Here is a 26,234-nt window from a genome sequence, read left to right as displayed (position 1 = left end):
AACCACCTCTCTGATGCTTTTTCAGTTAGGTGCATGGTGGCAATAGCCAACTTTCTCTCTTCTGGTATTTGGTAAAACTCGAAATATTGTTCGGCCTTATTTAACCATTCCACAGGGTCGCCTCCATTAAAGACGCTGAATTCCAATTTCATCTGTTTCATGGTAGGGAGATTGGGGTCAAAGCTCCCGGTGGGATGAATAGGATGCATGGTGCGGGTGTATTGTGGTCCAGGTTGTTGAGTAAACATAGGAGTAGGGGTTATGGTGGTGGAATAAAGTGGATGTGTAGTATATTGGGGGTGTAATGTGTATGGGCTAATCTGGGAGATCATTGGAGTTGAGATCCAATTGTGACCATGATAAGAGTGTGAAGTCTGAGGGAACGCGTGTGCCCCAGATAGTACAGTATGGGAGTAAGGGCCAGAGTAACTCATGATGAAAGGGTCACTATGGTTATGTAATTGGGACTGGCCATGTTGTGAGCTGCTTGAGGCGGCCAAGTACGAGCCACCATTATGGATTGGCTGAGTTCCCAAAATAGTGTGTTGAAAATAATGAGTAGAGGGTTGGCTTTCACTCACAGGTATGTGACTAGAGCTAGTGTTTCTTTTCTCCCCCATTTCAGTAGTTTGGACAGTAGACACAATAGCACCAGAGGCATTAGTAATTAGAGCACAAGAAGGAGCAAGACTGATCCCCGAAGAAACCACATCATTACCGGCAGCTGGTGCCGCATTATGTGCATTTTCAGGCATGTCTAATAGAAAAGTAGATGGTTGTGAACCCTTACCCCCAGATGTAGCTCCCGACGAAGTCATAGCACGAGTGGAGGATGCAGAGTCCAGTTGAGCGGCTAAAACCGGTGACGGAGGTCAAGATCCAAACTTTAAGAGGGAAGCATCTAATCTATCTTCAGCAGCTGCAGAGGCGCCCTTCAAGGAGCTAAGTTCCTCAAGCATTTCAGTGCGAAATGAATTGAGGGCCTCTTGGTACACATTAATTGTAGTTTGCAACTCATCAAACTTAGTTATTGTGTGATCTTTGTGTAACTGCAGCTCAAATTCAACATGAGAGAGCTCCCCCGAGCTTTGGGCCTGCCCACCAACCCCGATGCCTTTTTGTTTCACCATGGCTCCCAAGAACGAGCGCTCTGATACCACTTGATAGGGTCTTACCCCAACTCAAATGGATACTGAAGAGAGAAAAGGAAATTAAAACAGAAAGCAAAGAAAATGGCTATTCATTCATTACGGCTCAAAACTTAATAGAGACTATTTATACAACCAGTAGATATCCGGATGATTGACATGTGTCGATCATCCAAGTCAAAACTGAACAGAAACCCTAACAGGAAATTCGTACATGAACATTTATTAATTACTAGCTAATTAACCTTGCCCACGTGCAAGCCATGCTGACGACCAAAAGTAGCTGCTCCCCCATTTAAGTAACTAATCAAAACGGTGAGTTTCCTTGATCCCCAGCTTCAATAGGATGGATTTGCCCGTGACTCATAACACTCTCTCGTGAAAGACACAAGAATCATGGACCAAGAAAATAGCTGAATGTTACCCATCAATTTATTTTGCTTTCCAGAAAGTAAAGCTTAAATTAAAATCAGATATTCAGTAACAAAGAAGAATTTTCTCTGAAGCAAAGCAATTCACGCTTCTCCATAAGTTCTATATCACATCCTAGATGGAAAACTCTATACACGCCAATGGCTTTTATTGAAATATTCTGGGAACAAAAGGGAACAGACATAATACTCAAATGAGTGTGCACTAATATATGAAGGCTAGAAACCACTATAACAAATGACATATCGAGGATCTATCATCTTGTATCTAACGAGGCATACTGAAATCCCTCAGATTGATGCTGATGTGGTAATGAAGAGGCTGGAAGGCCTCAGCCAAGGCACTCGTTGGAATAAAAAGGAATCATTTCAAACCCTTGGATAACGTGAGTGTCCTTTCTTCTTCAAGAAATCAGGAATCTCAACTGAACTGCCTTCTGAGAAGGAGGAACGTCTTCGATTGATTCCAAGGGTAATGTATCCTTGTGCCTGCAATTTGGTATTTTAATAAAATTGTGGAGAGACTTATGGAGAAAGTGAGATAGAGTGAGCTATGAGGAATACCTGGATTGGCCTCCCATCACTTTCTTCTTGGTGTTTGAATCCAGAAGTAATTAGAGTGATGCTAACCTGAATGAAACCAAGACAAGCAACATGACATTTAATAGGTTTTCACACTAAAATACCACCACATACTAGGATAACCAGGACTATATATCATCTATTTGCTTATATAGTTGTACCTAGTAATATGAAAATTAAAGGTATAAAATATGCCTTTAGATGCACGAATGCAATTCCTTTCTAGCAAGTAGATTTTCAAGAAAAGGGACCAAGTAAAAACATATATCTATTGATGGGTTCTCTCTTAATGAGGACTTCAAAAACAGTTGGATGACTTGCTTGTTGAAAAAAAAAATATTTTTAATTAAATTTTAAAACACTCATCCAACCGTTGATTTGAAAGTCCTCATTGAGTCCTCACAAGAACTCTCCCATCAATTGGATTATCCGCCTTCTTATTTGTTAAATCACTGGTACAGTAAGATATTATGGGGGTGAACTAATGCAGAGGTGATCAGGTCATAATGTGCCAAGGGTAGGATTGCAGACGTTAGAGAAAGCAACAAAACTTACTTGAACACTGAGTGATGGATCTGTCACTGCTCCAAATATTAAATTTGCTGTTGGGTCAATAAGATCATAAATAACCTCAGCTGCTGCATTTACCTATAAGAAAACCCAAAATTAGAGTGTAGCAGAAGAGAGACGTCTCACATCGACTGTAAGTGAAAACCACAACTTGGAGAATTCAGTAGATGGGGAATAAATCCAATTTCAGGAAGTTCTGGTAAGAAGATTTTATGCCAATCAGAAGAAGTGATACCTCATATAGTGTCAAATCAGTTCCACCAGTTATGTTCCAGACCATTCCAGTAGCCCTCTCTATACCAATATCAAATAAAGGTGATTGAATGGCATTTAACGCAGCATCTCTTTCCCTTGTCTTCCCTATTCCCAAAGAGGAAGGGGAAAAAAAACAGTTATTCCATTGAAGATGTGGTAACAATCATGACTTTGATCATAAGTCATAACAAATGCATAGTATCCAATGGAAGGATCAAACCTGTTCGAGAATGTGTTGAAGCCGCTGAATTTTGTTCTTTTCGTAGTCACCACCTTCCCTGAAGACTTCTTAGCAGCAATCACGTAGATCTTACCCTATATGAAATTTAAACAGAAAGATAAGTTAACATGTGATCAGAAAATCAACTGTAAACATTTGGATATGATGGGCTTAGAATACATCTAAGGTAACCTCAAAGTTCTGTTCTCCTAAACTGAGCCAAAAGTTTTTGTGTCTGTAGTTCATTATCTACAGGCAAAAGTGCATTATCATAGATTTAAAGAAGGGATAGTTACAGACACTGGATATATATTCAATCAGATGGGAATTTCAGGATTTTGAAGAAGCAAGAATGGAATAATACCAATGGTGATGGATAGTGAAAACTATGAGAAATCCAATTACCTCACACACACACAGAGATACACAATCACAAACTCCTGATAATTTAAACCTACTAAATTACCTTGTTCCTAGGCTCAAAGACTGAGCAAGCAGGAGAAGGATACAATGCTAAGTAAGCTACTTCTGAAGCCAGCATCAAGGTATATAATAAAATGTATAAAGGAGCATGGTATGATAGTCCATGATTCATGTAATATATGTCGTAATTGAACAACAACATATGAACTTCAACAGCAATTATATACGTACATGCTTCAAATAAGACACATATATGAAAATCAACAGGAATCATGTGTATATTTCTAAGTTGTGTTTTTTTTTTTTTTTTAATCTGCAGTCCCTTAACAACTAAACCAATTCAACTAAAACGAACTGACAATGAGTACAGATAGAATCCAAAAGACCAAACCAATTAAACTTCAGTATATTGGTTTTTTTTGGTTCTGCAGTCCCTAAACAACTAAAAGATATGAAATCAAGTTCTCAGCTGCATAACAAAGAGAATGAAAACAACAAAACCAATTCAAAACAACAAATCCAAAGACTAAAGCATGGTCGGAAAATGATAGCACCTAAAATTCAGAATATCTTCCACGTTACAAAAACGTAAAATCAAGTACACATGAGTATGATTGAAGAGGAGGTTAATGGATTTGAATGTATTAACTTATTCCTTGCTCACACATTACTTACTGGGCACAGGTCGTGGCTCATTTCGTCAACTGTGTTTTTGGGTTTCTGATGTTACCTGAAAAATGTAAAATTTCAGGACAACTGTACCATTTATTGCTTTCACCATTGTTACTGGAAGTAGAAAGAGATGGTATGACATAAGATTTAAAAGATACCAGGGATCCAATGGCTTGCCTAGTATGCTTGAGTTCATCCCAAGCTGACTGCATTTTCATTTATTCGGTAAGAGTTTATAATACAATAAGGCAAGGTAAAAAATATCAAGGTACCTCATTCTGTTGCTTTATAGCTCCAATTCCCCAACTCAACCAAACCAGCTTCCCCATTACTAAACGAACAGCACTCTCGCCGTAATAGAAGGCTACAGAGAAATATAATTGTGAGGCAAAATATAAAGTTTTCCTCTATTAATCTCTATAGAGAATTGTGAAAATGTGCTTCATGACAAACAATTCAACTCACCACTAAATTCTGATCTTGAAGATTCAACAATAACTCCATCCAATGTTCTAACAATGCAATGATATATGACCTGCAAATAGAAAGAAAAAAAAAAGTAATCTAGCTTCCACCATTTGCTTTTATACACAGTTCAATTGCGATACTGGCTTCAGAAAGCGTAATGTAAACCCAACCTGATCACCATCTTCAGGTGTTGAATCACCTCCACCAGGTCTGATCACTGCTTTCATCAAGCTTCCGGCCACTATTTTCATCCTTCTATTACCAAACAAAAATCAAGGAAAATTGAGTAGCATTTCAAAATTGCTAAAATTGAAGCTACCTACCTCTTTTCATCATCGGTAGGTTCTTTCTTCGGCTTCTGTGGTGCGGGGGCTTCGCCGGAAGTTCGAGAACGAGGAAATCCCTAGCCGTACACGAAAGCAAAGAGTTCCGGTTAGTTGAGGCAGTCGGAGTAGGAATCTCCATACACTCAATTAGCTTGGGAATCTGTGCAGAACCAATTAAATACTGATCTTTCTGTCCCATTGGTACAAGCCTAATGAATACAAAAATTTGGATCCAGAACAAGTAGACTATACTTGGATCCAGAACAAGTAGACTTACTCAAAAATTTGCATTATCCTCAGCATTCCGTTTGCTTCTTTTCTCATTTAGCGGCGTATTTAGCGGTGTTTGCTTCTTCCGAACGTTTCTTCCATTTTTTGAGTGTATGTAAATCTCGACACACCCATGACAATCTTGTCAAATGACAAAAAAAAAAACAGAGAAGTGAATAAGTCAACAATTTAATAAATGTCTCCGTATTGTTTACATTGCACTCCACGATCTAAATGGACAAAAAAATGAACTACAAATAAAATAAAAAGATAGTCTAAAATGCAGGATCACTATCAGAGTAAATTAATATCTAGATAGAATGAAAATAAAAAATAAAAATAAGCTGGTACTCAAAATTAGTTTGGTCTACTAAAATGTGGAACTCGTTTTCAATTTTTTTTTTAAAATCAGAAATATTAATAAGACCAAAACAACACATACGTCAGCTTTCCAAGGTTCAATCCATATATACGAGGATCAAACAACAACCAAACCTAACGAATATCATTCACTAAAACAATGAGAGCTCACTTATTCAAAAGCAAGCCTTCAAACATGATGCAAAATCTAAATACCTATGTCCTAGCCAGTTACCCTAGCACGCAATTGTGGTGCAATTAGGAAACCTAGAATCAACGAATCAAAAAACTTCCATCATTATTTGAAAGCTGAAGAAACCAACTAACAATTAAATTTTTGAAAGCGGAACTCGTTTGCAATAAAAGATTAAGAATAATCTCTAAGATATTTGAGAAAGAAAATAAATAATGTTAATTATGGAAAAACTATATATATATATATATATAGGAACGGGTTTCCAGTTTTTACCCACTCTTTGATCACACATTCACATCTTAACCGTTCAGTTTTTAGGTCCTAATGTATAGATCAATTCTGCAAATTTTCAGCCAAATTGATGATTATTAAGGTACCTAAAACTGCAATTTACACAAACGAACCGAATCTGTCGAACCGGAACCGTTCGTGCACATTATTATAAATTGTAGTTTTGAATGCCTTAACGATCATCAATTTGGCTGAAATTTTGTACAGATGATCTATACATTAGAATCTCAAAACTGAATGGTTAAGATGTGAATGTGTGATCGGAAAGTGGGAAAAAACTGAAAATCCGTACCTAAGAAAAGTTACGGACGTCCGTAGATCACTCACCAAAATAGCTTTTAATTTGTATTTGTTTACTAGCAGGAATTCAAACTAGCCTACCAATTATATAAGCAGACTTTAAGAGAAAAGAAAATTGAATAAAGTTTTTGGCCCAGCGACATGCCGACATACTCTGGAGCTCTAGATTTGGGACGTTCACTGAAAATGACTTGGTTCCTGCTGTGGAAGTAGTCAGAAGCAGAGGATGGAAATGACAAGTGGGGGCAGCAAAACACTACCAAGTTTTCCAATGAAGGACACTCAAAATCAATAGTAGCACTTCCCTCGTACAACATTGGAAGAGACTGCAAACATAAGTTCTTCAATTTTGGAAGAACGGTCTTCTTGCTATTCACAGTTTCCCTCCTTGCTTCAATTACTCTTTCCAAGTGAGGGCAGAAGGATACATGAAGGTCTTCCAATTGAAAAAGACACTGAGCTACATCAAATGTGAAGAGGCTTCCCTGGAACTTGCCACAGTCAATGTCCAATTTCTTTAGAGTCTGGAACATTCCGCGTGGAGCAGGACCGTTACATATGCGTCTTACTTCATATAGATCTTGCAACTCCATCTCTCTCAGATTTGTTTTTTCTGGCTCAAATCCTTCACATCCAAACACAGATTCTATTCCACTTCTCTTACAGAGTAGTTTTTCCAGATTTGGTAGTTTCTGCAACAATTTTGATGGCAACAGTACATTCCCCAAGTTACGACAGTCAAATACCCTCAGTAATTTCAGACTGCAGAGAGATCCAAATGGTAACTCACCAACACATAACTGCTTCAGGTCATCCAAGTTCTCCAGATACAACTTTTCCAAGTTCTTAAACACAGGCATATCTGGAACACATGTTATTGCATTCATCAATTCTTTCAAGTTCTCACAGCGATCTTGTACAGAGAGAACTTTCAGTCCATGTAACCTCCCACGGTCAAACTCCACAAGAATGTTAATCAACCCTCTGCACTCTCTATAACTTAGCCTCTCAGTATTCTTTACCACAACGTTGACAAACCAGTCCGGAAAGGTTCCTATGGTTGTGTCAGTACTATCAAAACTCAAGGATCTACAATTATGACCAGATTGTAGGCTCCCAGGAAAGGTTTCTATGAACCAATGATTGTCTCTCTGTCTTTCACTGTCGCTGCAAATACTAATATCAAAGTAAACCCAATTCGGTACGGTCTTAACACTTTTAGGGATGCAATTTGCATCTGATATGCAAACTTTCAAAATGCTTAAATATGATAAACCAGCTAATTCATCAAAGCTAATATTAGTTTCTTCTCCTTTTCCATCAATTTTACTCCCCCAGTCCCAAAATCCACATTGCATGTATAGTTCTTCTAATTTATCCAACTTTGATATCACTTTAGATGGAATTGTGCCAAGACGTCTACTCGAGGTTCCACTTGCACTTTTAGACACTGCAAATAGATGGATACGTTCAGCACTGACATCCAGCATCCCTAGCTTGGTCAACTGCCCTATTTCTCTTGGCAATTCTCTCAGAGAATTTCCTCTCATACTAAGAATCTCAAGCTTGTGAAGTTTTCCGATTACAGAAATGTCAATTATGTTCAAACAATAATCTAAATACAAAGCTTGAAGGTTGGTTAGGAAACTAATTGATTGGGGTAGTAATGAAATACAAGTGTAGCTAAGATCCAAGACTCTTAATTCATTTTGACTTCGGAAAAAAGATTTTGGGATCTCATGCAGAGACAAACTGTACTGTAGTAATAAAATCTGTAGATTTGGACATACCAACTCTTCGGGTAGCTTGCAAATGTTGTTATGCATTAGTGAGATTGCAGAGTAGCCTTTACGTGCATCAATCTTTGGCCAATTCTTCAATTCAAAGCCAACTTTCACCAAGAACCGCTGGCCGTCTTCAGATAATGACGTCATTAATATTGCCATATCCCGAATGACATCATGCATCCTTACACATCCTTCAGCTCTAGCGTCCAAAAGCAAGCTAGAATCTTTAAGGGCCTTCACCACTAAATATGTTGTGGCGCGGGCTTCTAGCATGTTGGAATCTTGAAACATTCCTTTCCCAATTCCATACATAAGTAAGTATTCAATTGGGATATCATAATCTTCTGGGAACAGGCAGCAAAGCAAGAAGCATGATTTGGAATCATCATATTTCAAGTAATCATAGCTTAACTTTATGCATTTGAACACATCTCCCTCATCTTCAGGGTTGGGAGGTTGAGACACTTGTAGCCGTCGAGCAGCTTCTTTCCATCCGTCCAAAGCTTCATCTCGAAGGGCCCTCGCAACTGCTATCAAAGCAATTGGTAGACCAGCGCATTCTCTAACCACCTCTCTCGCTACATCATAGAAATTGGAAGATTTGTCAAAAGACTTCCTTGCTTCCTTCACAAATAAGCTCCAAGAATCTTCTTTTGATAAGATATTGAGACGAATTTTTGCATGGCTCTCCATGATCTGACAAACACTTGATCTTCTGGTGGTCAGTAGGACTTTGGAATTGCATCTTAGAAGTTCGTTGTGGTTTGGAATTCCAATTCTTGAAAACTCTATTCTCTTCCAAATGTCATCCAAGATTATGAGGATCCCGGTTCCTCTCATTATCTTCTCCTTCAATTTAATGGCTCTTCCAATTTCTGTCTTCTCCTCCAATTTAAAGTCCAGCATTTCTGCAAATGTCTCTTGAATTTGTATCAAGTCGGGGTTTTGGGATACGACAGCCATAATCACTTGATTAAAAAGCCTACTTTTTTGGGCTTGTGCTCCAACATATTTCACCATTGTCGTCTTTCCAACGCCCCCCATTCCGTAGACTCCAATGGTAGTGGCCTCATCATCTTTTAGCGCGTTCATGACCTTATCAATGGCTTGTTTTGTTGCTGCAAATTCATTAAAACCTCCGATGCACATTTTAAGCTCAGGTTCAGTCAATCGTAATTTATTGCACACAGATTCCTCAATGGCATCCACAAGCTCTCTATCAGTTCTGCCAGAAAGCATTATGGATCAGAAAATCATTGGAAAAATTAATGATAAATCCAAAAGCACAAGTATTAATAATTAAAAAAAGGTCTCATCATGCTTACTTATAATTCAGTGTATGCCATCCAGAGAAATTTGCCACTTTTGTTAAAGCATCTCTCCACTGCTGCACCTTTTCTGATTTGTGTTTCCCAGATTTTTCATGCTTAGTGAAAGCATCTCCAAAGCTCCTCTTCTGATTTCGTACATCACTAGGATCCACATTATAAAAAAGTGGCAGAATTCTATTGTTGTCTTCTTTCATGCATTCACAAATGTTTCTAAGTTCCTCCAAACACCAAGTGGAAGAGGCATAGTTTGGAGAGAGAGCAATAATTGCAAACCTTGATTCTTTAATTGCCATTAGGAGAGTGGGAGAAATAACATCCCCTACTTGAAGGTCTTGGTCATCCATGAATGTTTTGATTCCTCTCCTGTTTTGCAGTCGATCGTATATTTCGAACGTAATACCTCCGCGAGTGTCTACACCCCGGAAACTCAAAAATACATCATGCTTCCACCTAGGAGCTGATGATTCAGCTGATGATGGAGGAAGAGATGCAAAGGCATCCACGTCAACCGGTTCTTGATTATCCTCTGATATTGACTGTGGGGTTTCAACCATGTAACTGAACCTACTCTTCCATATCCACCCAAGACTGGCTATTACGTTCCATGTCACAATCACCACAATAATGAACCAATTCTTCCATATCCACTTAAGACAGGCTATGACACCGAACCATTGCACCATTACCGCACTAATCACAATAATCATCCTCATCGTCTTTCAATTATTATTGTTTCAATATGCAAACATAGAGGAGGAAAACAAAAATGAATCAAAACCAACGAAAACAAATATTGGAGGATACAACTTATATATGAAATAGTGAGTAGAATATGTTTCTAACCTCAAAGACATAGTGATAGAACTCCATTAGCTTCAGCTATTACAGACCCAGAGTATTGTGCCTTGGAGATCGAGGAGACTTTTGGATAGATGAATCTCCCTTGGCCTTAAGAGCTAGCTAAGCTCGATAATGTGAAAAACAAAAAAGTTGAACAGAGAGAGTGTGAAAGAGAGTGGATTGCTTTTTCACATGCTGGGTGGGTTTGCTTTTTCACATGTGAAAGAGGTGAAATTTTCTCCTACCATACTGGGTTTGTTTGCTATTCCCAGGACAGGAAAGAGAGTGAATTGCTTTTTCGCTTTCATTTCCTGGAATTTCCCACAGATGCATTCATGCATATCCCTACGAATTTGACCGATGAGATTATTGATCACTGAACCGACCAACCTATAATTCGATCGTCCACTTGCTGGCCCCCATCAAAAGGTAAAGCTTGAGGCAATTACTGGTGTTTATGGCCCCACCGCAGCAGTTGATGCACACTAAAAGTTTCACATTTGAATCCTTGTTGAGTAAATTATGTATATGTGTTTCAATACAGTGATGATGTACAAACAAGAAATACTTGGATCCAGAACAAGTACACTCTCTCAAAGATTTGCACTATCCTTAGCATTTTGTTTGCTTCTTTTTGCATTTGGTGGCGTTACGATCCAAACAGTAGTAGAAGCGGAACTACAAGGAATTCCCTGCCAATGAGCACGAGGATGGTTATAATCACATTTGGAAAACCAAATACCCCAAATCAAAGTGAAAGCTAGCATCCACATAAACACGCAACAAAGATAATCTAGCAGATACAGACTCTAGAAATAAACAAAAGACCAGCAATGAGGTGAATAGAAAGAATTCTAGAGAATTAAGTATATACATACCGTGGCAAGAATTTTCTCAAACATAATCCTGATCATGTCAACTGATCTCTTCACTCTCACGAAGTTTATAAAGCATGATCCCTTTGGAAGTTGTTTTTTAATGTGATGATACATTGGCACATCAGCTAGATCAAACAACTTTGCAGCTTCAGCAAGATTATCAACCTTGGATATATATATTGACACATCATTGAAAATATGTGCCAAAAACTATGTAATCCAAATAAATTGATTAAAGAACAATCATGGAGGTGAATAACCATTGTGAGTAAAGTATGTGCTGAAATGAGATTTTTTGTTTTAGCAACTTCACCAGCCAAAATATGTTCACACATTATCCTAAGCATGTCAACTGAAACTCGAATGAGTTTCCTGAATTACTACAAGTAGTCTTTGCAGTCATCGGATTTAAGTCGCAATCAACTGACTCTTCTAGTATGCACCCTACATAAGTTCATCATCCTGCAAGAGAGAAACACTCATCAAAACGTCTTGTTCGCTTCTCTTGCCAATCTGTGACGTACTGGCCTTTAATCCACCAAGCCGTGAATTATTACTAGTCGTTCAAGGATTCACCTCTAATGTATGTTTAGAATCTAATAGTAAAACTCAAAGATACAACCTTGGATTCGTAATGCAAGGCCCACGTTGAAGAATCAGGCAACAATGCCAATACAATCCAACGAACACAAAAGACCGGCCATCAATCAAATAGAGAAGCTCCAATGAAGTCAAAATTTAAACTTTCCCGCAAAACCCAACAAGCATAATCTACCCAGCCAAAGTTTACAACTTGATAGATACAAAGTTTAAACCTGTAAACAGCAATAAACACAGAAACAGAGTAAATAAAGAGAATTGTAGGGCTGCTCATCAAAAACACTAGCAGTAGTACCTTAATTTGCAAGCAAGTACTGGTTTTCCAGTGACCTCCACGCGCGGAATCAGCGTGAGTTAAGCGAGCGGCCAGTCTTTTCTGTCTTCGCTGTGAGATTGATCACCGAGGCTGTTAAATTGGGGTGGGTTGGGTCCTCAGATTAACCAGACCATATGGTAGTTTGGGCCTAGCCTGGAATGCGGACGACGAAATTTTCTAACTGAGTAACACGAGTCCTGAAATCTGTGAATGCCAAACATTTGTTTTGGGCTAACCAATTAAAATGATGAATCTGTCCACCGGATGCTCCATTAACAGGTGCTAGACTTTGAGTTCATGGTTTTTCAACAAAAATATTCTCATCTTCAACTATAATTTTAATTAACATATCTTGAAAAAAAAAAAATAGAGTAAAACACATTCACAATAGAAAATTTCTACTTAAAGAATTAGGGACGATAACTTAGTTTTTTTTTCCTTGAGTAAATGAGGTTAGCTTTTCATTGAAATTGAAAGATTACCACTTATATGATGCAAAAATACATCAATAAAGAAAATAGAAAGTACGAAACGAAAAGATGCAAAAATTGCTCTGAAATACAAGTAATTAATAAAGCAAAAGCAGCAATGTTGCTCATAGCTGATTTTACACTACAAATTACAACAGTATAGTGAATTGAGTAGTCGATAGTTTGACTACCCATGCAAATCCAACGCCCAAACTGACAAAAATCAATTCAGCGACGAAATGAGGGTACTCTCCCACTTAAAGATCGAAGTTGACCAAGGTTGTCAAAACATGGCCACATTGGCAGACGATCTTTCACAAACAGATACCATAAAATTGGGTCTTGAATCCAATATCAGCAACACAGAGGGGCCTCAAGCCAAAAAGCATATGACAAAGAGCCCAACAAAGATTGTGGGCCATAGTCCAAGCCCAAACCTCACTTGGGTCCCAGATCCGAATCCTTCTGCACAGTTGGTAACGGATTTGGCGCTTCTGGCTACCACTGCCAATTTCAACGCTGGCTTGTAACCCTGTCACTACCACTGTCACAGCCTGCCACCTTTATATTTGTCAACCAACAATGTTGAACGACCGGAAAAGAGATCCAACCGCCGACTCAAACAGACAAAATACCACCAATCTCCCACGCGCCTCCCACAACATCCTCCTTCACTGGATCTATGCGAGTAACCACCTGCGCCGACAATCCACCACACCTCCATCGCCTAGACTTCGAAAACCACAGCAGACGACCACCGTTGCCAACGAAAGGGATGATAAATTAGTTTGAAAGCCTATAATAGAATTAAAACTAATAAAAACTAATCACACCTAATAATAATATAGCTATTTTTAGTTATATTCTTGCTATTCGATTCGGTTTTTCTCGCTTCTTCTTAAGTACTAACTAAAATTACATAGCTAGCATCAATTCAATTTGATCTCAATTAATTTTTATAGCTCCATGCAATTTGTTATTTTTCCATTCCAAAAAATCGACCCCCTATACACAAACATAAGGGCAAATTTTACTTTACTACCATGCACTTTTAATTTCATCACGGGTGCCCCTATACTAACTAATTTCAATCAATCTTATCTAACACTTGGCTTTCTTGCCAACTATTGTGTGATGTATTCTAAAATTGTAAATACATACAATATAACTTTGTATGTCATATTAATGAATCATCATCATATATGGGAGCCTATTAGACCCACATTTTCAATTTAAAAATAATTGACAAAAAAAATAATGATTGGACTTGATTGATCAAATTGGAGAGCACATAGGTACATGTGATGAAATTAAAAGTGCAAGACCATAACTGATTTAACGTGTAAAGGTTAGGGATGTAAAATAAAATTAGCTCCAAACATATATTTAAAGAGCAATATAGAAGAATATCATACAATAGAAACATTTTATTTGGCTATGGGGAACAATTGATGATTCCATTTTCATGTAGAAATGTAAAGCTTTTCCCAGAAAATTTCATTTGCACCCCTTTCTTTATGAATTTTCAACCCTTGCGCCTTTTTGGCGGCCAAATTCTGAAAGAGGAGTCGACCACCTTGGCCCAAGTCATCCAAAGCTACGCAAAAACCAAGCAGCTAAACAAAGGCAAAGAGCTCCACGCTCACCTCCTACGCACTCATTACCCACTATGCATTTTCCTCACCAACCACCTCCTCAACATGTACTCCAAATGCGGGCACGTCGATTATGCCCTCAAGGTTTTCGACCAAATGCCTCACCGAAACTTGGTTTCCTGGACTGCAATGGTCACTGGGTTTTCTCAGAACTTGAGGTTCTCCGAGAGTTTCAAGGCCTTTTCCCAGATGAGAATTGCTGGGGAGAGCCCGACCCAGTTTGCATTTGCAAGTGTCATCAGCGCTTGTGTGGTTCTTGGGTCGGTTGAGATTGGGAGGCAGCTGCATTCTCTTGCTTTGAAATTGGGCTTGGCTTGTGAGCTGTTTGTGGGTAGTAACTTGGCGGATATGTATTCGAAATGTGGGTTCATGGTTGAGGCTTGTAAGGTTTTCGAGGAAATGCCGAGTAAGGATGCTGTATCGTGGACTTCGATGATTGATGGGTATGCAAAGAGTGGGGATTTTGAGGCAGCTTTACTGACTTATAAGAGGATGGTTAGTGATGGGATTGGTATAGATAAACATGTTGTTTCTAGTGCATTGAGTGCTTGTTCTGCACTGGAGGCTTGTCAGTTTGGAAAGTGTGTCCATTCGACAGGTGTGAAGTTGGGATTGGAAGTAGAGGTTGCTGTGGGAAATGCTCTGGTTGATGTGTACTCGAAATCAGGTGATATGGAGAGTGCTTTAAATGTGTTTCGGGTTGACCCTGAGTGCAGAAATATTGTGTCGTATTCCTCTCTGATCAATGGTTATGTTGTGATGGATAAAATCGAGAAGGCTTTTAGTGTGTTTGTTGACTTACAGAGAAGGGGAGCTGAGCCTAATCAGTTCACTTTCTCTAGCTTGATCAAGGCTTGTGCCAACCAAGCTGCACTTGAACAAGGGATCCAACTTCATGCTCAGGTGGTCAAGTTTAATTTTGACAGAGATGATTTTGTGTCTTCTGTTCTTGTTGATATGTATGGGAGATGTGGGTTACTTGATCATTCAATACAAGTTTTTGACGAGGTACCCACCCCAACTGAAGTTGCGTGGAATTCATTGCTAAGTGTATTTGCAGTTCACGGCTTAGGAAATGACGCCTTGAAAACTTTTAGTAGAATGGTCCAGGCAGGAGTGAAACCAAATGCAATAACATTTATCAGTCTTTTAACAGGCTGTAGCCATTCTGGATTGGTAGAGGAAGGTTTAAAGTACTTTTACTCTCTGGAGAAAACATATGGCATAGTACCTAGAGCTGGACATTACTCTTGCGTTATTGATTTACTTGGCAGGGCTGGAAGGCTTGAAGAGGCCGAAGAATTCATTAACAGCATGCCAATGCAGCCAAATGCTTTTGGATGGTGCTCTTTTCTTGGTGCTTGCACAATTCATGGTGATAAAGAGAGGGGCAAACTGGCAGCGGAGAAATTGATACAGCTTGAACCTGAGAATAGTGGAGCACATGTGTTGCTTTCAACTATATATGCAAAGGAGCAGAAATGGGAAGATTTCAGGGGTGTGAGGAGGATAATGAGGGACAGCAGCATGAAGAAATTGCCCGGTTATAGTTGGATTGACATTGGAAACAAAACACACACATTTGGAGCCGAAGATTGGTCTCATCCTCAGAAGAAAGAAATATATGAGAAGCTTGATAGTCTTCTTGATCAGATAAAGAAAGCTGGATATGTTCCAAATACAGATCTTGTTCTTCGTGATATGGACGACAATTCAAAGGTAGAGCTTCTTCACCATCATAGTGAGAGGATAGCGATTGCATTTGCAATGATAAGTATGCCTGCTGGGAAGCCAATCATTGTGAAGAAAAATATAAGGGTGTGCTTGGATTGCCATTCTGCAATCAAGTACATCTCCTTGGTTGTTGGAAGAAAGATTATTGTTAGGGATAATACTCGGTTTCACCATTTCGCAGATGGGTTGTGTTCATGTGGAGATTACTGGTAAAAATTTTGAAGGCTAAAGTTTCATGAAGGAACTCATACAAAAAAGTTATTTGCCTGGTTACTAAGAGCTAGCCTACGTGCCATATAACTTTTCTGACAATTTTTTTTTCAGCCACCTGGGTCACTAAGAATGCATAAGGGACTCATAGGCTTTGATTCAAAGCATGTAAGAAGACGAATAACCTGAGAGCCTTTGTCTTGAACTTGGAAGAGGCGATTGCATTTCTCTATCCATTGGATTATTAGCTCAATTAGCTTATGGTGCGTAAAAAAGTGATTGTTTGGTAGCTATTGTCAGGTGATGTGATGAGATTCTTCATCAAGGATTCCAGATTCATATCTCCAGGCATGTAGAAACAGGAACCAGTTGCATTTTTTTTTCCTTCTCTCGTGGAAGACACAAGAATTATGGACCAAGAAAATTGCTGAATGTCACCCATCAATTAATTTTGCTTTTCAGATATTTAAATGGCTTCTAGTTCTGAAGACAACAAAATACAGCTTAAATTAAAATCAGATATCAAGTAATAACAAAGAAGAATTTTCTCTGAAGCAAAGCAATTCATGCTTCTCCATAAGTTCTATCTCACTTCATAGATGGAAAACTCTATACACGCCAATGGCTTTTATTCAAATATTCTTGGAACAAAAGGGAACATAGACACGATACTCAAACGAGTGTGCACTAATATATGAAGGCTAGAAACCACTACCAAGTACTAACAAATGACATATCGAGGATCTATCATCTAGTATCTACAGAGGCATACTTAAATCCCTCAGATTGATGCTGATGTGGTAATGAAGAGGCTGGGAGGCCTCAGACAAGGCACTCATTGGAATAAAAAGGAAGCATTTCAAACTCTTGGATAACGTGAGCGTCCTTTCTTCTTCAAGAAATCCGGAATCTCAACTGAACTACCTTCTGAGAAGGAGGAAGGTCTTCGATTGATTCCAAGGGTAATGTCTCCTTGTGCCTGCAATTTGGTATTTTAATAAAATTGTCGAGAGACAAGTATGGAGAAACCGAGATAGAGTGAGCTATGAGGAATACCTGGAGTGGCCTCCCATCACTTTCTTCTTGGCGTTTGAATCCAGTAGCAATTAGAGTGATGCTGACCTGAATGAAACCAAGACAAGCAACATGACATTTAATAGGTTTTCAAACTGAAATACCACCAGATACTAGGATAATCAGGACTACATATCTTCTATTTGCTTATAGTTATACCTAGTAACAAGAAAATTAAAGGTATAAAATATGCCTTTAGATGCACAAATGCAAAACCTTCATTGCCTTTAGGCTCTTTACTTGGTACCACTTTTGCTGGCCAGCAGAATTTCAGAAAGAAGGTACCAAGTAAAAGCATTTGCCAGTAGGACTTTAAAAACGGTTGGATAACTTGTCTGTTGAAAAAATAATATTTCAATTAAATTTCAAAACACTCATCCAACCGTTGATTTGAAAATCCTCACAAGAACTCTCCCATCAATTGATTATTCTTTTTCATATTTGTTAAGTTACTGGCACATTAAGATATTATGGAGTGAACTAATGCAGGTGTGATCAGGTCATAATGTGCAAGGGTAGGATTACAGACTTTAGAGAAAGCAACAAAACTTACTTGACCACTGAGTGATGGATCTGTCACTGCTCCAAATATTAAATTTGCTGTTGGATCAACAAGGTCATATATAACCTCTGCTGCAGCATTTACCTATGAGAACACCCAGAATTAGAGTGTAGCAGAAGAGAAATGTCTCATATCGATTGTGGGTGAAAACCACCATTTGGAGAATTCAGTATATGGGGAATAATTATATTGGAATTCAGGGCAGTTTTGGTAGGAAGTTTTATGCCAAACTGAAGAAGTGGTACCTCATAGAGTGTCAAATCAGTTCCACCAGTTATGTTCCAGACAATTCCAGTAGCCCTCTCTATACCGATATCTAATAGAGGTGATTGAATGGCATTTAACGCAGCATCTCTTGCCCTTGTCTTCCCTATTCCCAAAAACAAAGGGGAAAAAAAACACGAAGACAGTTATCTCCTTACATCTGAAAAATAAAATAAAATGACTCGCACAAGGAAATAGGCACAGATGAAAACAAACAAGTCAACCACATCAGATGGAAATGTTAAAGGCAGAAATGCAGAACTCTGTTATATTTTGGAAAAAAAAAAAAAAAAAACGAAAGCAATTTCACATCATCCGTATAACCCTCAAGTAAATATTTTGTGCAGATCCCACAGCTGATAGCTAAGTCACACACAGAGCTCAGTCATTTTATTTTTTCTGCATTTTTTCAAAACAGAAAAGATGTAAAGTTTTGCATTGAACAGGAGTCACAACTAACAAGCATCAGAGGAACATTCATCTAGAAGATGGGATTGGTTACCACCAAAAAGGTTACACATGTGTAGGTAAGGACTTTGATTTCTCTATATTGATAACCAAATCATTATAATATCAGACTTATCGCCATTGCACAGTCCAAATCACAGGACATGGAGACTGCAACTAAAACTATGTATTTTAGACCATGTGCAACACTAACATATCATTTTCAGTAAAATAAATTTTCAGCAAAGGGCACTTTCCCTCTTTTGTGAGTATCCAATCAAATGAACATTTCTCTAGGCTTATTATATATTCTACCAAACTTGGGATTAGATCATCTTCCTCCTCACACCTAACCCAATAAACTGAGAAGTTCTTGGTGTCATTCATAACACTAATTTTCACAAGATTGGCCACAATGATGCCATCATGGAAAGCATTATGGTAATTAGGCTCCAGCACAATCATGTCCAAAATCATAAGTGAAGCCTCTGACTCTGACATCATATTAGCACTGTAAACATTCTAGTTAGTAGATCAAAAATTACCAGTTGCAGTTCCTATCCCCATCAATGAAGAACCTGCATTCGCCATTATAGCCCTTACATCAGCAAAGTCGACATTTACCAGCCCAGGAATCTGCAATTAAGGTGATGATTATCAACTAGTGTAACAAAATATGAACCTAAGGAAATAGGACAGGAAACTACAAATGATTAATGAAGCACTTATAGAACGCCATTGATCTAAAGGTGACGTTCCAAGCATATACCAACGCAATGCTCATAAATTCAACTTATAAATTTAAGAATTTTGAAATATATAATCACTCTTATGAACAAACAAGTAAAAAATTCTTTCCTGATAGGACACTTCAGACTTTGGAATTCATTCTCAATTTGCTTTTGAATATTTTCTTTGCTTTCCCTTTTTTGTCTAATTATACTCTACTTACATCAAGATAGAGTTAACAATTACAACATCTTTAAAAATCACATACCGTGATTATATCAGAGATACCACGAACACCTTGTCGTAGAATATCATCAGCTAGATTAAACGCCTCTGTTACTGGGGTAGACTGGGAAACTGCAGTCAATAACTTGTCATTTGGAATGACTATCAGTGTGTCAACATTCTCTCTCAAAGCTGCAATCCCTTCCTGGGCTTGAACTGCCCTTTTTCGTCCCTCAAAAGAGAAAGGAGTTGTCACAACGCCAACCGTCAATATACCCATTGATTTTGCAACACCTGCAACTACAGGAGCTCCGCCAGTGCCAGTTCCTCCACCCATTCCAGCCTGCATGTAACTCAACGTCAAATGTAGAATGGCTTAATAAATTTGATAACAACACAAAGTGGCTAAGGTTGGAAAACAGGGAAACAGAATTTGAGCTTACCGTAACGAAAACCATGTCTGATCCATATAGTGCTTCTTCTATCGATTCTCTGCTTTCTTTGGCAGCATTCATACCAACATCCGGGTTTCCACCAGCACCAAGCCCCCTGGTAAGCTCTTGACCGATTTGTAAACGGTTCTCAGGAAAGACAGGTGACATTCTCATGGCTTGAACATCAGTGTTAACAATCCAGAACTCCACACCCTTCATTGCACTCTCAATCATGCGATTGACTGCATTTGACCCTCCACCACCAACACCAATAACCTTAATCTTTGCTTCGTTGTAATTATTCGGAAGAGATTTCTCACTCAAGCTCTCAGTCACATTCCCACCTGGAGTATCTTTCCTCAGATTGCTCGACGTATTATTGCCCTCACCTCTAAGCATAGAAACCTCAGGGTGTAGATTCAGAAAAGGGTCTTTATTCGGATACGAACCCACACTGTGAGAGCTGGCTGAGCACTTAAATTGAGGCAAAGTCGACTTATGGATCGCACCCAAAAATCCAAACTTGCTCTCGGGCAGCATTTTCACACTTCTAACTCTTTCCAAGTGATTCTCCACTAATACTCTCCCTCCCAGTCTCGTTAGAACCCCAACTGGGTTTCGAGTATCAGAAAAAGTAAAATGCGTGGATGCATATGTCGCCATCCTATAGTGGCGAAACTCAAATTCAGACCAGTAAGCTGATGAATGTCAATAAATTCAGAGACCCAAGTGCCTTAAAATTTCAATTTCCACCACAAATCCTCTCTTCCAACTCCTGTTACAGAAACCCAGATAAAATGAGAATAGTGGACTAAAGCCTAATCAAAGAGAAACCCACTAAACTACATAGCAGGCATTAAAACACCCAGATAATAATTACAACCCAAAACACAAAGACAAGCAACAATTATACAAAATTCAATGCAACTATGAAGCTAAAACAGCTAAGAACAAATCAGACCCACCAAGCAGAAATGCTGAACAAATTGCCTACCCAATTCCGAAAAAACAAGCAAGAAGCAGAAAATGGTACCTGGGGTTTAGAGTGAAGGTGAGAAATGAGAGAGAGAGACCTAGCAAAGAGAGACAACAAAGTTGGGTTGAAGCATTTGGGCGTAGAGCCCAAAGGGGTGTGAAAAATTGGGGTTCTAGCAAAGCTTCAAGTCTCACTCAGGTTTGGACTGTCGAGGTCTTTGATGATAATGAAATGGGGAAAGTAACAAAGATCTGTTGAAAGGGGGAGCAAAATGTGGGCTCTCTTGAAAACAACATGCTCTAGTGTGAACCAAGTCATAAACCCCCCTTATCGCTCGGGTGAAGGGTTTAGATAGCTAGTGGCCAATTTTCAAATGCTTCAAAATGTGTGAACTATTTGGGCCCAAATGATTGAGCCCATATTACTAGAGTAGCTTCCAAATAAGACAATAGGAAAGACACATCTCCAAAGACCTCCCAATAACTTTAATACAACATTTGTGAATTTTGCAGGGGAGCATCATTGATTGGTTTGTTTTTCTATAGGGAGTAGGAAAATTTTCGATAAAATGACAGAGAGCTGAAATATGAATTTTTCACATTTACCTCTAAAACAACGGCTGAAATATGAAGCTCGAAAGCTTAGAACATCTTCATGGGAGATCAAGTTGGTATCCGACAATTTTTATCATCAAAATTCCAAATGATGTGTTAAACTATAATTGTACTGTTTTTTGTAGGACACACCATTAGTGTTATAAATGCTATCAAATACACGTACCAAAGCGATTGACGGCTCCTATGAAGCTGCTCTTATTGCTCATCCAGGTGCTACAAAGGTTGGGGCAACATTTGCTTTTCGCTCTTATCTTTCAAATTATATGGAAGCGAAAGATCGTGTGTCCTAATCCAGCCACAGTTCTTAGGGGTCGTAGACTTGATCAAAAAGGGTACAGAACAGTGACTTTTGGGGATTCCAAATGCAGCCAAGGATTTTCATCAAGTACACATAACCTTTGGAAATAATGGGTTTCAGGCAGCAGGTGGAACAGTGGAAGTTATCTGCCTCATGTCACCAAGGCCTACCCTACATAGCTCAGCATGCTATCAGCATTCTACTAGTGTAACATGAAACAGAGGACAAGAACAACATAAGGGAGATGATCCAAACAACGATAGCCCACCACATATTCCAAAAGCTTCTGAGGTCCTTGCTTCCACAATTATCATCGTTAGAAAAGGACCCAAACAAATGCTACAAAAGTGGAATTATCTATGTACATTTCCCCAGAATTATTTACTACAAAAGAGACTAGATTATCAAACTAAAGTAGAGGTGGCCTGATGCATCAAACAATGATGTAATGAAACTCAACCATAGTTACTACCCTAAACTAACTCCACCAAAAAAATGAACTTCAGCAATATCAGCGAAAGGTAAGTTGGCCTGAACCAAGATGGTATCACCAGAAGGTGATAATGTCACTGCCAATATCACCACAGGGTGATAGCTTCACTGCACATTATCACCAGAAGGTGATTATGGTCATCACTACATAGGGTAGAAAATGTATCACCAGAAGGTGATAACTTTCACTGTAGATGGTCTTCTTTGTCCAAACTACTTTTCTCCTCAACGCATTGACATCAAAGTTCGAACCTTTCTTTCCCTCTCTGCCTTCTTAGCACTCGGCGTCCTCTTCTGCCTCTGAAGTTCTTCCAACACTACCTTCTCAACTTTGTCAATTGAGTTCAGCAGCTTCTTCTGTGGCGTAACGAACTCTCCCTCATCAGGCTGATTAGCCACCTCTTGCAGAATTTTGTGCACTTTAAGAACAGAAGGAGGTGGGCAAGGTCTCTTCTTATTGGTTGAAGGAGTAGCAGCAAGAACTTGATGCTCAGGAGGAGCATCCTGAACTTGTAGAGATGGAAATTGACCCTCTGCAGTTTCGCCATTCTCCTCACCCAAGTGAGCTCTTCTCCTCTCAATGGCCTAAATAGAAAGTACATAGTGCAAGGCACTTATTAAACATATGCTATAGATCCATAGTGGCTGGTAATAAATCATATTATGCAAATAAATAAGAGATGCTAGTTTCATAAATGAAAACACAGAACCAAAACGCATGTTTTGTAAACACAGTGCAGTTATGAACCAAATAAATAGTGTTGAAACATAAAACTAGGTGAAGTTTTTTCATGTCCCGTTGGAAATATTTATATAGAGAAAGAAAATGCCAGATGACGGAATGACATTAAAGAGAGGCATATACAAAAATAGAGTGAACTTTACTCAAAAATAGCATGACTTGTTTTACAACTAAACAACAGCACTAGAGGAAAGTTCGATAATGAAGGTATGTGATTATGAACCATATAAATGACACTAGTTTCATAACTTAACAAGACTGCAAAGAGAGGAAGGCTGTTAATTGAATATCTAACCCAAGAAAGCTAAGACGCATGTATAAAAATCAACCACTAGAACAATAGAATAAAACTCTTTGATCAATAACCCAATCAAACAAAGAAAAACCAAGGGGTACCAAATGAATCACTGAAAATATAGAACACTTTTACTTACGAATAAAGCCAATAATACACCTGAGACCATGAGATGAATCCAATGAGACTCTTTGTTCAACAAACCAATTAAACCCAACTGAGACATGGTAATCCAGTGGACTCTTTGTTCAACAGACCAAGAAAACAGCATTGAAAATGTGATATGAATCACTACAAGTATAGGACACTTGGAGTTTCCATTAAACCCCTTGATAAAACTGAGACACATTTGTCAATAAACTGCATAATGAATCCAATGAAATTCTTCATGAAACAAACCAATCAGACTGCAAATATATATAGGTTTGATAATTAAATGTAATCAAACAGAGACCCAATAACTCAATCAGCCAGGAAATCAAATCTCTTCTTCAATTTACGCATCAAACAACACAAAAACCAAAGAGTAGTACATGACTCACTGAAAATAAAGAACACTGCAAGCTTAATAATCAGAGAAACATATATCAATTAGCAACAAGGTGCCTGACCAAAATTTGGGCTTACACAGAAGTCGGAGAAAGTGATCCTTACCCTGGTAATCGCAGTTATATCACGGAGAGGGGTTCTTGGATACCAAGAAGGCAACACACTGTTCGATCCCCGTCCCCTTCTCCTGCTAGAACTTCCGGCCAGCAGCACATTCTCTCGACCAATCGCGGCTCTCGGTGTCCTCATTCTGCTCCGCGCGAGCCCATCACCTCCTGCGGCCCATAACCCTAGCCGTCTCTGATGCACCGGTGTCGCTAACGCCCTCCGCCTCGCCGGCGATTCCAACGACTCCACGCGCTGATCGTTTAGAACCGCAAGCGAGCCAGATCGCCTTTGAGAAAAGGCCTCCGCGATGTCAAACGGCCTCTCAAGCCTGAATCTAGACTCCACCGGCATCTTGATTCAACTGAAGAGTTCAAAAACCAGATCAGAATAATCAAATAATTTCATCACTCAATTTTCAAGAAACAAAAACACCGCCGGAGATGACATTTTCACCGGAAAATGACCAGTCACCGGCGACTCAGATTTGGGGCTTTCAGTCCATGAATCGAGCTGAGAGTGAAGAAAAGAGAACAAAGATTATATAAGAGTTCTTTACCTTTAAAGAGCTAGGGTTTCTGAGTCTCTCTCTCTCTCTCTCTCTGAGGGTTTCTTTAAGCTCTGAGATTTTGAGGTCCGAAGGCAAAGTTTTCAAACAGACAGACGAGCGGTAATTATTGACCTCCAATCCCAAAACCCAAATTTTTGGCACGTGCGAGGTTCTGTGCATTCAAATTTCGTTACGAGCGGGATTGAAATCTCCAGCGTACATCTGTCGTGATTCATTGAAAATAGACGTTGTTAGATTAACTTGAGTGTTAATCACGGTTAGGTTAGTTAATTAAGGCGTAATGGAATCGCCTGCACGTGTTAATCTTAGTGTTGGAGATGGTCTTAAATGCATTGTTTTAGTTGCAGTCTCTGTGTCCTGTGATTTGGAGTAGTGTGCATGGCGACAAGTTAGATATTAAAATGACCTTGTTATCGACATAGAGAAATCAAATTCTTTCTTTCTTAGCCACATGCAACCAATGTCATCTTCCTCTTATGGTTGTTAGTTACTTAGTTGTGACTCTTTGTCCAATGTAAAACTTTACATTTTTTATTGTTTTGGAATGATGCAGAAAAAATAAATGACTGGAGTTCTGTGTGTGAGTTAGCTATCAGCTCTATGATTTGCACAAAATATTTTGTGTTTTAAGTTTTGGACATATTTTAGTTCTTTGTTTTCTTTTTAATTTAGATTTTTTTTTATAATAAAGTAAGCCGAGCTATGTATTTTTAACAAACTCAAGCTTGAGTTATACTCGGTTTGGCTTGATCTTAAATGGGTCATTGACCAAAAGCCCCAAAATGAGCAAAAGTTATCTCACTTACCCCAACAACAGATTTTTATTCTCACTAACCCAAATTAGAGTATAATGACCAGTCTACCCTCAACCTAATTAAATAACTACATCAATGCCACTCTCTCTCATCTCTCTCTCTTCTCGCTCTCTCTCTCACGATCTGGCCACATCCCCGTCGGCCTGGTCGCCGGTCGTCGGAAACGAAGTCAACAGTGAGATCGTGCAGAAGTCCTAGCAGAAGTTCGAAACGGATCTTCAAATTTCGCCAACGAAGAAGGGGAGGATGTGAGTGATGGTCGAGATCGACCTCCTCGGCGGTCCAGAGCGACCTTACCGGCGAAGAAGGTTTCCGATCCCCTTGGGTCCTTGCCCTCCGGTTTCTCTCTCCCTCTCTCTCTCTGCCATGAAAGCTCTGTCGCTCTCTCCTCTTCGAACTCAGTCCCGGTGCCATCTGGTTTCTCCCTCTCTCTCTCCAATCTCCAGTTCCGGCGGAGGAGCACTCTGCCTTCTTCCTCTTGCTGCTCCAGCAATGAGCTCGACGACGTCTCCGACTGAAGACGCTGCTTCTGGTCAGCTCGTCAGCTCGCCGGTGACCGGATCTGGACCAAGACGCTGAACGACATCTCCGGCTGAAGACGACGTCTGGTCTTGAGTCTCACGGTTGAACTCCGATAGGGTGCCCAGATCTTTTCTCTTTCTCCGATAGAGACATCAACATTAAGATCCAACATGTCTGCTACTTT

The 26,234-nt window shown here is 39.2% G+C and overlaps 3 protein-coding genes across 11 annotated transcripts; all 3 read right to left on the bottom strand.

Moving 5' to 3' along the window:
* Nucleotides 1-1,686: 1,686 nt before the first annotated feature.
* LOC112192839 (cell division protein FtsZ homolog 2-1, chloroplastic) lies at nucleotides 1,687-21,314 on the bottom strand. Of its 3 annotated transcripts, none has more exons than XM_040516044.1 (8): nucleotides 21,102-21,314; nucleotides 20,078-20,843; nucleotides 19,678-19,977; nucleotides 19,226-19,316; nucleotides 18,215-18,339; nucleotides 17,961-18,053; nucleotides 2,144-2,209; nucleotides 1,687-2,068 (listed from the first exon to the last, which is right to left on the bottom strand). In XM_040516044.1, the coding sequence occupies exons 2-8, from the start codon at nucleotides 20,729-20,731 to the stop codon at nucleotides 1,949-1,951; spliced, it is 1,449 nt and encodes a 482-aa protein (XP_040371978.1). In that variant the 5' UTR covers nucleotides 20,732-20,843; nucleotides 21,102-21,314; the 3' UTR covers nucleotides 1,687-1,948. The 3 variants fall into 3 exon arrangements, with proteins under 3 accessions (XP_040371978.1, XP_024188506.1, XP_024188505.1); XM_024332738.2 differs by lacking the exons at nucleotides 1,687-2,068; nucleotides 2,144-2,209 and adding exons at nucleotides 16,909-17,312; nucleotides 17,390-17,455 and having other exon boundaries at nucleotides 21,034-21,310; XM_024332737.2 differs by lacking the exons at nucleotides 1,687-2,068; nucleotides 2,144-2,209 and adding exons at nucleotides 16,909-17,312; nucleotides 17,390-17,455 and having other exon boundaries at nucleotides 21,102-21,310.
* Nucleotides 3,255-11,439, bottom strand: LOC112192837 (probable disease resistance protein At4g27220). 7 transcript variants are annotated; one of them, XM_024332729.2, is made up of 12 exons: nucleotides 11,349-11,439; nucleotides 10,474-11,162; nucleotides 9,625-10,346; nucleotides 6,666-9,524; nucleotides 5,373-5,506; nucleotides 5,093-5,255; nucleotides 4,940-5,024; nucleotides 4,767-4,836; nucleotides 4,574-4,665; nucleotides 4,460-4,507; nucleotides 4,305-4,359; nucleotides 3,255-3,301 (listed from the first exon to the last, which is right to left on the bottom strand). In XM_024332729.2, exons 2-5 carry the CDS (start codon nucleotides 10,498-10,500, stop codon nucleotides 5,416-5,418), a joined length of 3,699 nt encoding a protein of 1,232 aa, XP_024188497.1. In that variant the 5' UTR covers nucleotides 10,501-11,162; nucleotides 11,349-11,439; the 3' UTR covers nucleotides 3,255-3,301; nucleotides 4,305-4,359; nucleotides 4,460-4,507; nucleotides 4,574-4,665; nucleotides 4,767-4,836; nucleotides 4,940-5,024; nucleotides 5,093-5,255; nucleotides 5,373-5,415. The 7 variants fall into 7 exon arrangements, with proteins under 7 accessions (XP_024188497.1, XP_040371966.1, XP_040371965.1 ...); XM_040516032.1 differs by having other exon boundaries at nucleotides 4,940-5,021; XM_040516031.1 differs by having other exon boundaries at nucleotides 5,093-5,172.
* A 993-nt stretch (nucleotides 21,315-22,307) lies between the features above and the next one.
* On the bottom strand, nucleotides 22,308-24,795 carry LOC112193537 (protein POLYCHOME). Its single transcript, XM_024333721.2, has 3 exons — nucleotides 24,702-24,795; nucleotides 24,143-24,506; nucleotides 22,308-23,036 (listed from the first exon to the last, which is right to left on the bottom strand). The coding sequence occupies exons 2-3, from the start codon at nucleotides 24,494-24,496 to the stop codon at nucleotides 22,677-22,679; spliced, it is 714 nt and encodes a 237-aa protein (XP_024189489.1). The 5' UTR covers nucleotides 24,497-24,506; nucleotides 24,702-24,795; the 3' UTR covers nucleotides 22,308-22,676.
* Nucleotides 24,796-26,234: the final 1,439 nt, after the last annotated feature.

Source organism: Rosa chinensis, chromosome 3, assembly GCF_002994745.2.
Source record: "Rosa chinensis cultivar Old Blush chromosome 3, RchiOBHm-V2, whole genome shotgun sequence".
NCBI classification, from domain to species: Eukaryota; Viridiplantae; Streptophyta; class Magnoliopsida; order Rosales; family Rosaceae; genus Rosa; species Rosa chinensis.
Note: the sequence above shows the minus strand (reverse complement) of the source record. Positions and strands in the feature narration are given on the sequence as shown.

Coding starts and splice junctions, on each gene's coding strand:
- LOC112192837 (XM_024332728.2), bottom strand. CDS start 10,500: ATGGAGTTCTATCACTATGTCTTTGAG. Junction 10,347..10,473: donor TCTATCACTATGTCTTTGAG/GTTAGAAACATA, acceptor AATAATTGAAAG/ACGATGAGGATGATTATTGT. Junction 9,525..9,624: donor TGGCATACACTGAATTATAA/GTAAGCATGATG, acceptor GCTTTCTGGCAG/AACTGATAGAGAGCTTGTGG.
- LOC112192839 (XM_040516044.1), bottom strand. CDS start 20,731: ATGGCGACATATGCATCCACGCATTTTACTTTTTCTGATACTCGAAAC. Junction 19,317..19,677: donor GTATCTCTGATATAATCACG/GTATGTGATTTT, acceptor CCTTAATTGCAG/ATTCCTGGGCTGGTAAATGT. Junction 18,054..18,214: donor CTGATTTGACACTCTATGAG/GTACCACTTCTT, acceptor GTGTTCTCATAG/GTAAATGCTGCAGCAGAGGT.
- LOC112193537 (XM_024333721.2), bottom strand. CDS start 24,496: ATGCCGGTGGAGTCTAGATTCAGGCTTGAGAGGCCGTTTGACATCGCG. Junction 23,037..24,142: donor ATATAACTGCGATTACCAGG/GTAAGGATCACT, acceptor CTTTCTATTTAG/GCCATTGAGAGGAGAAGAGC.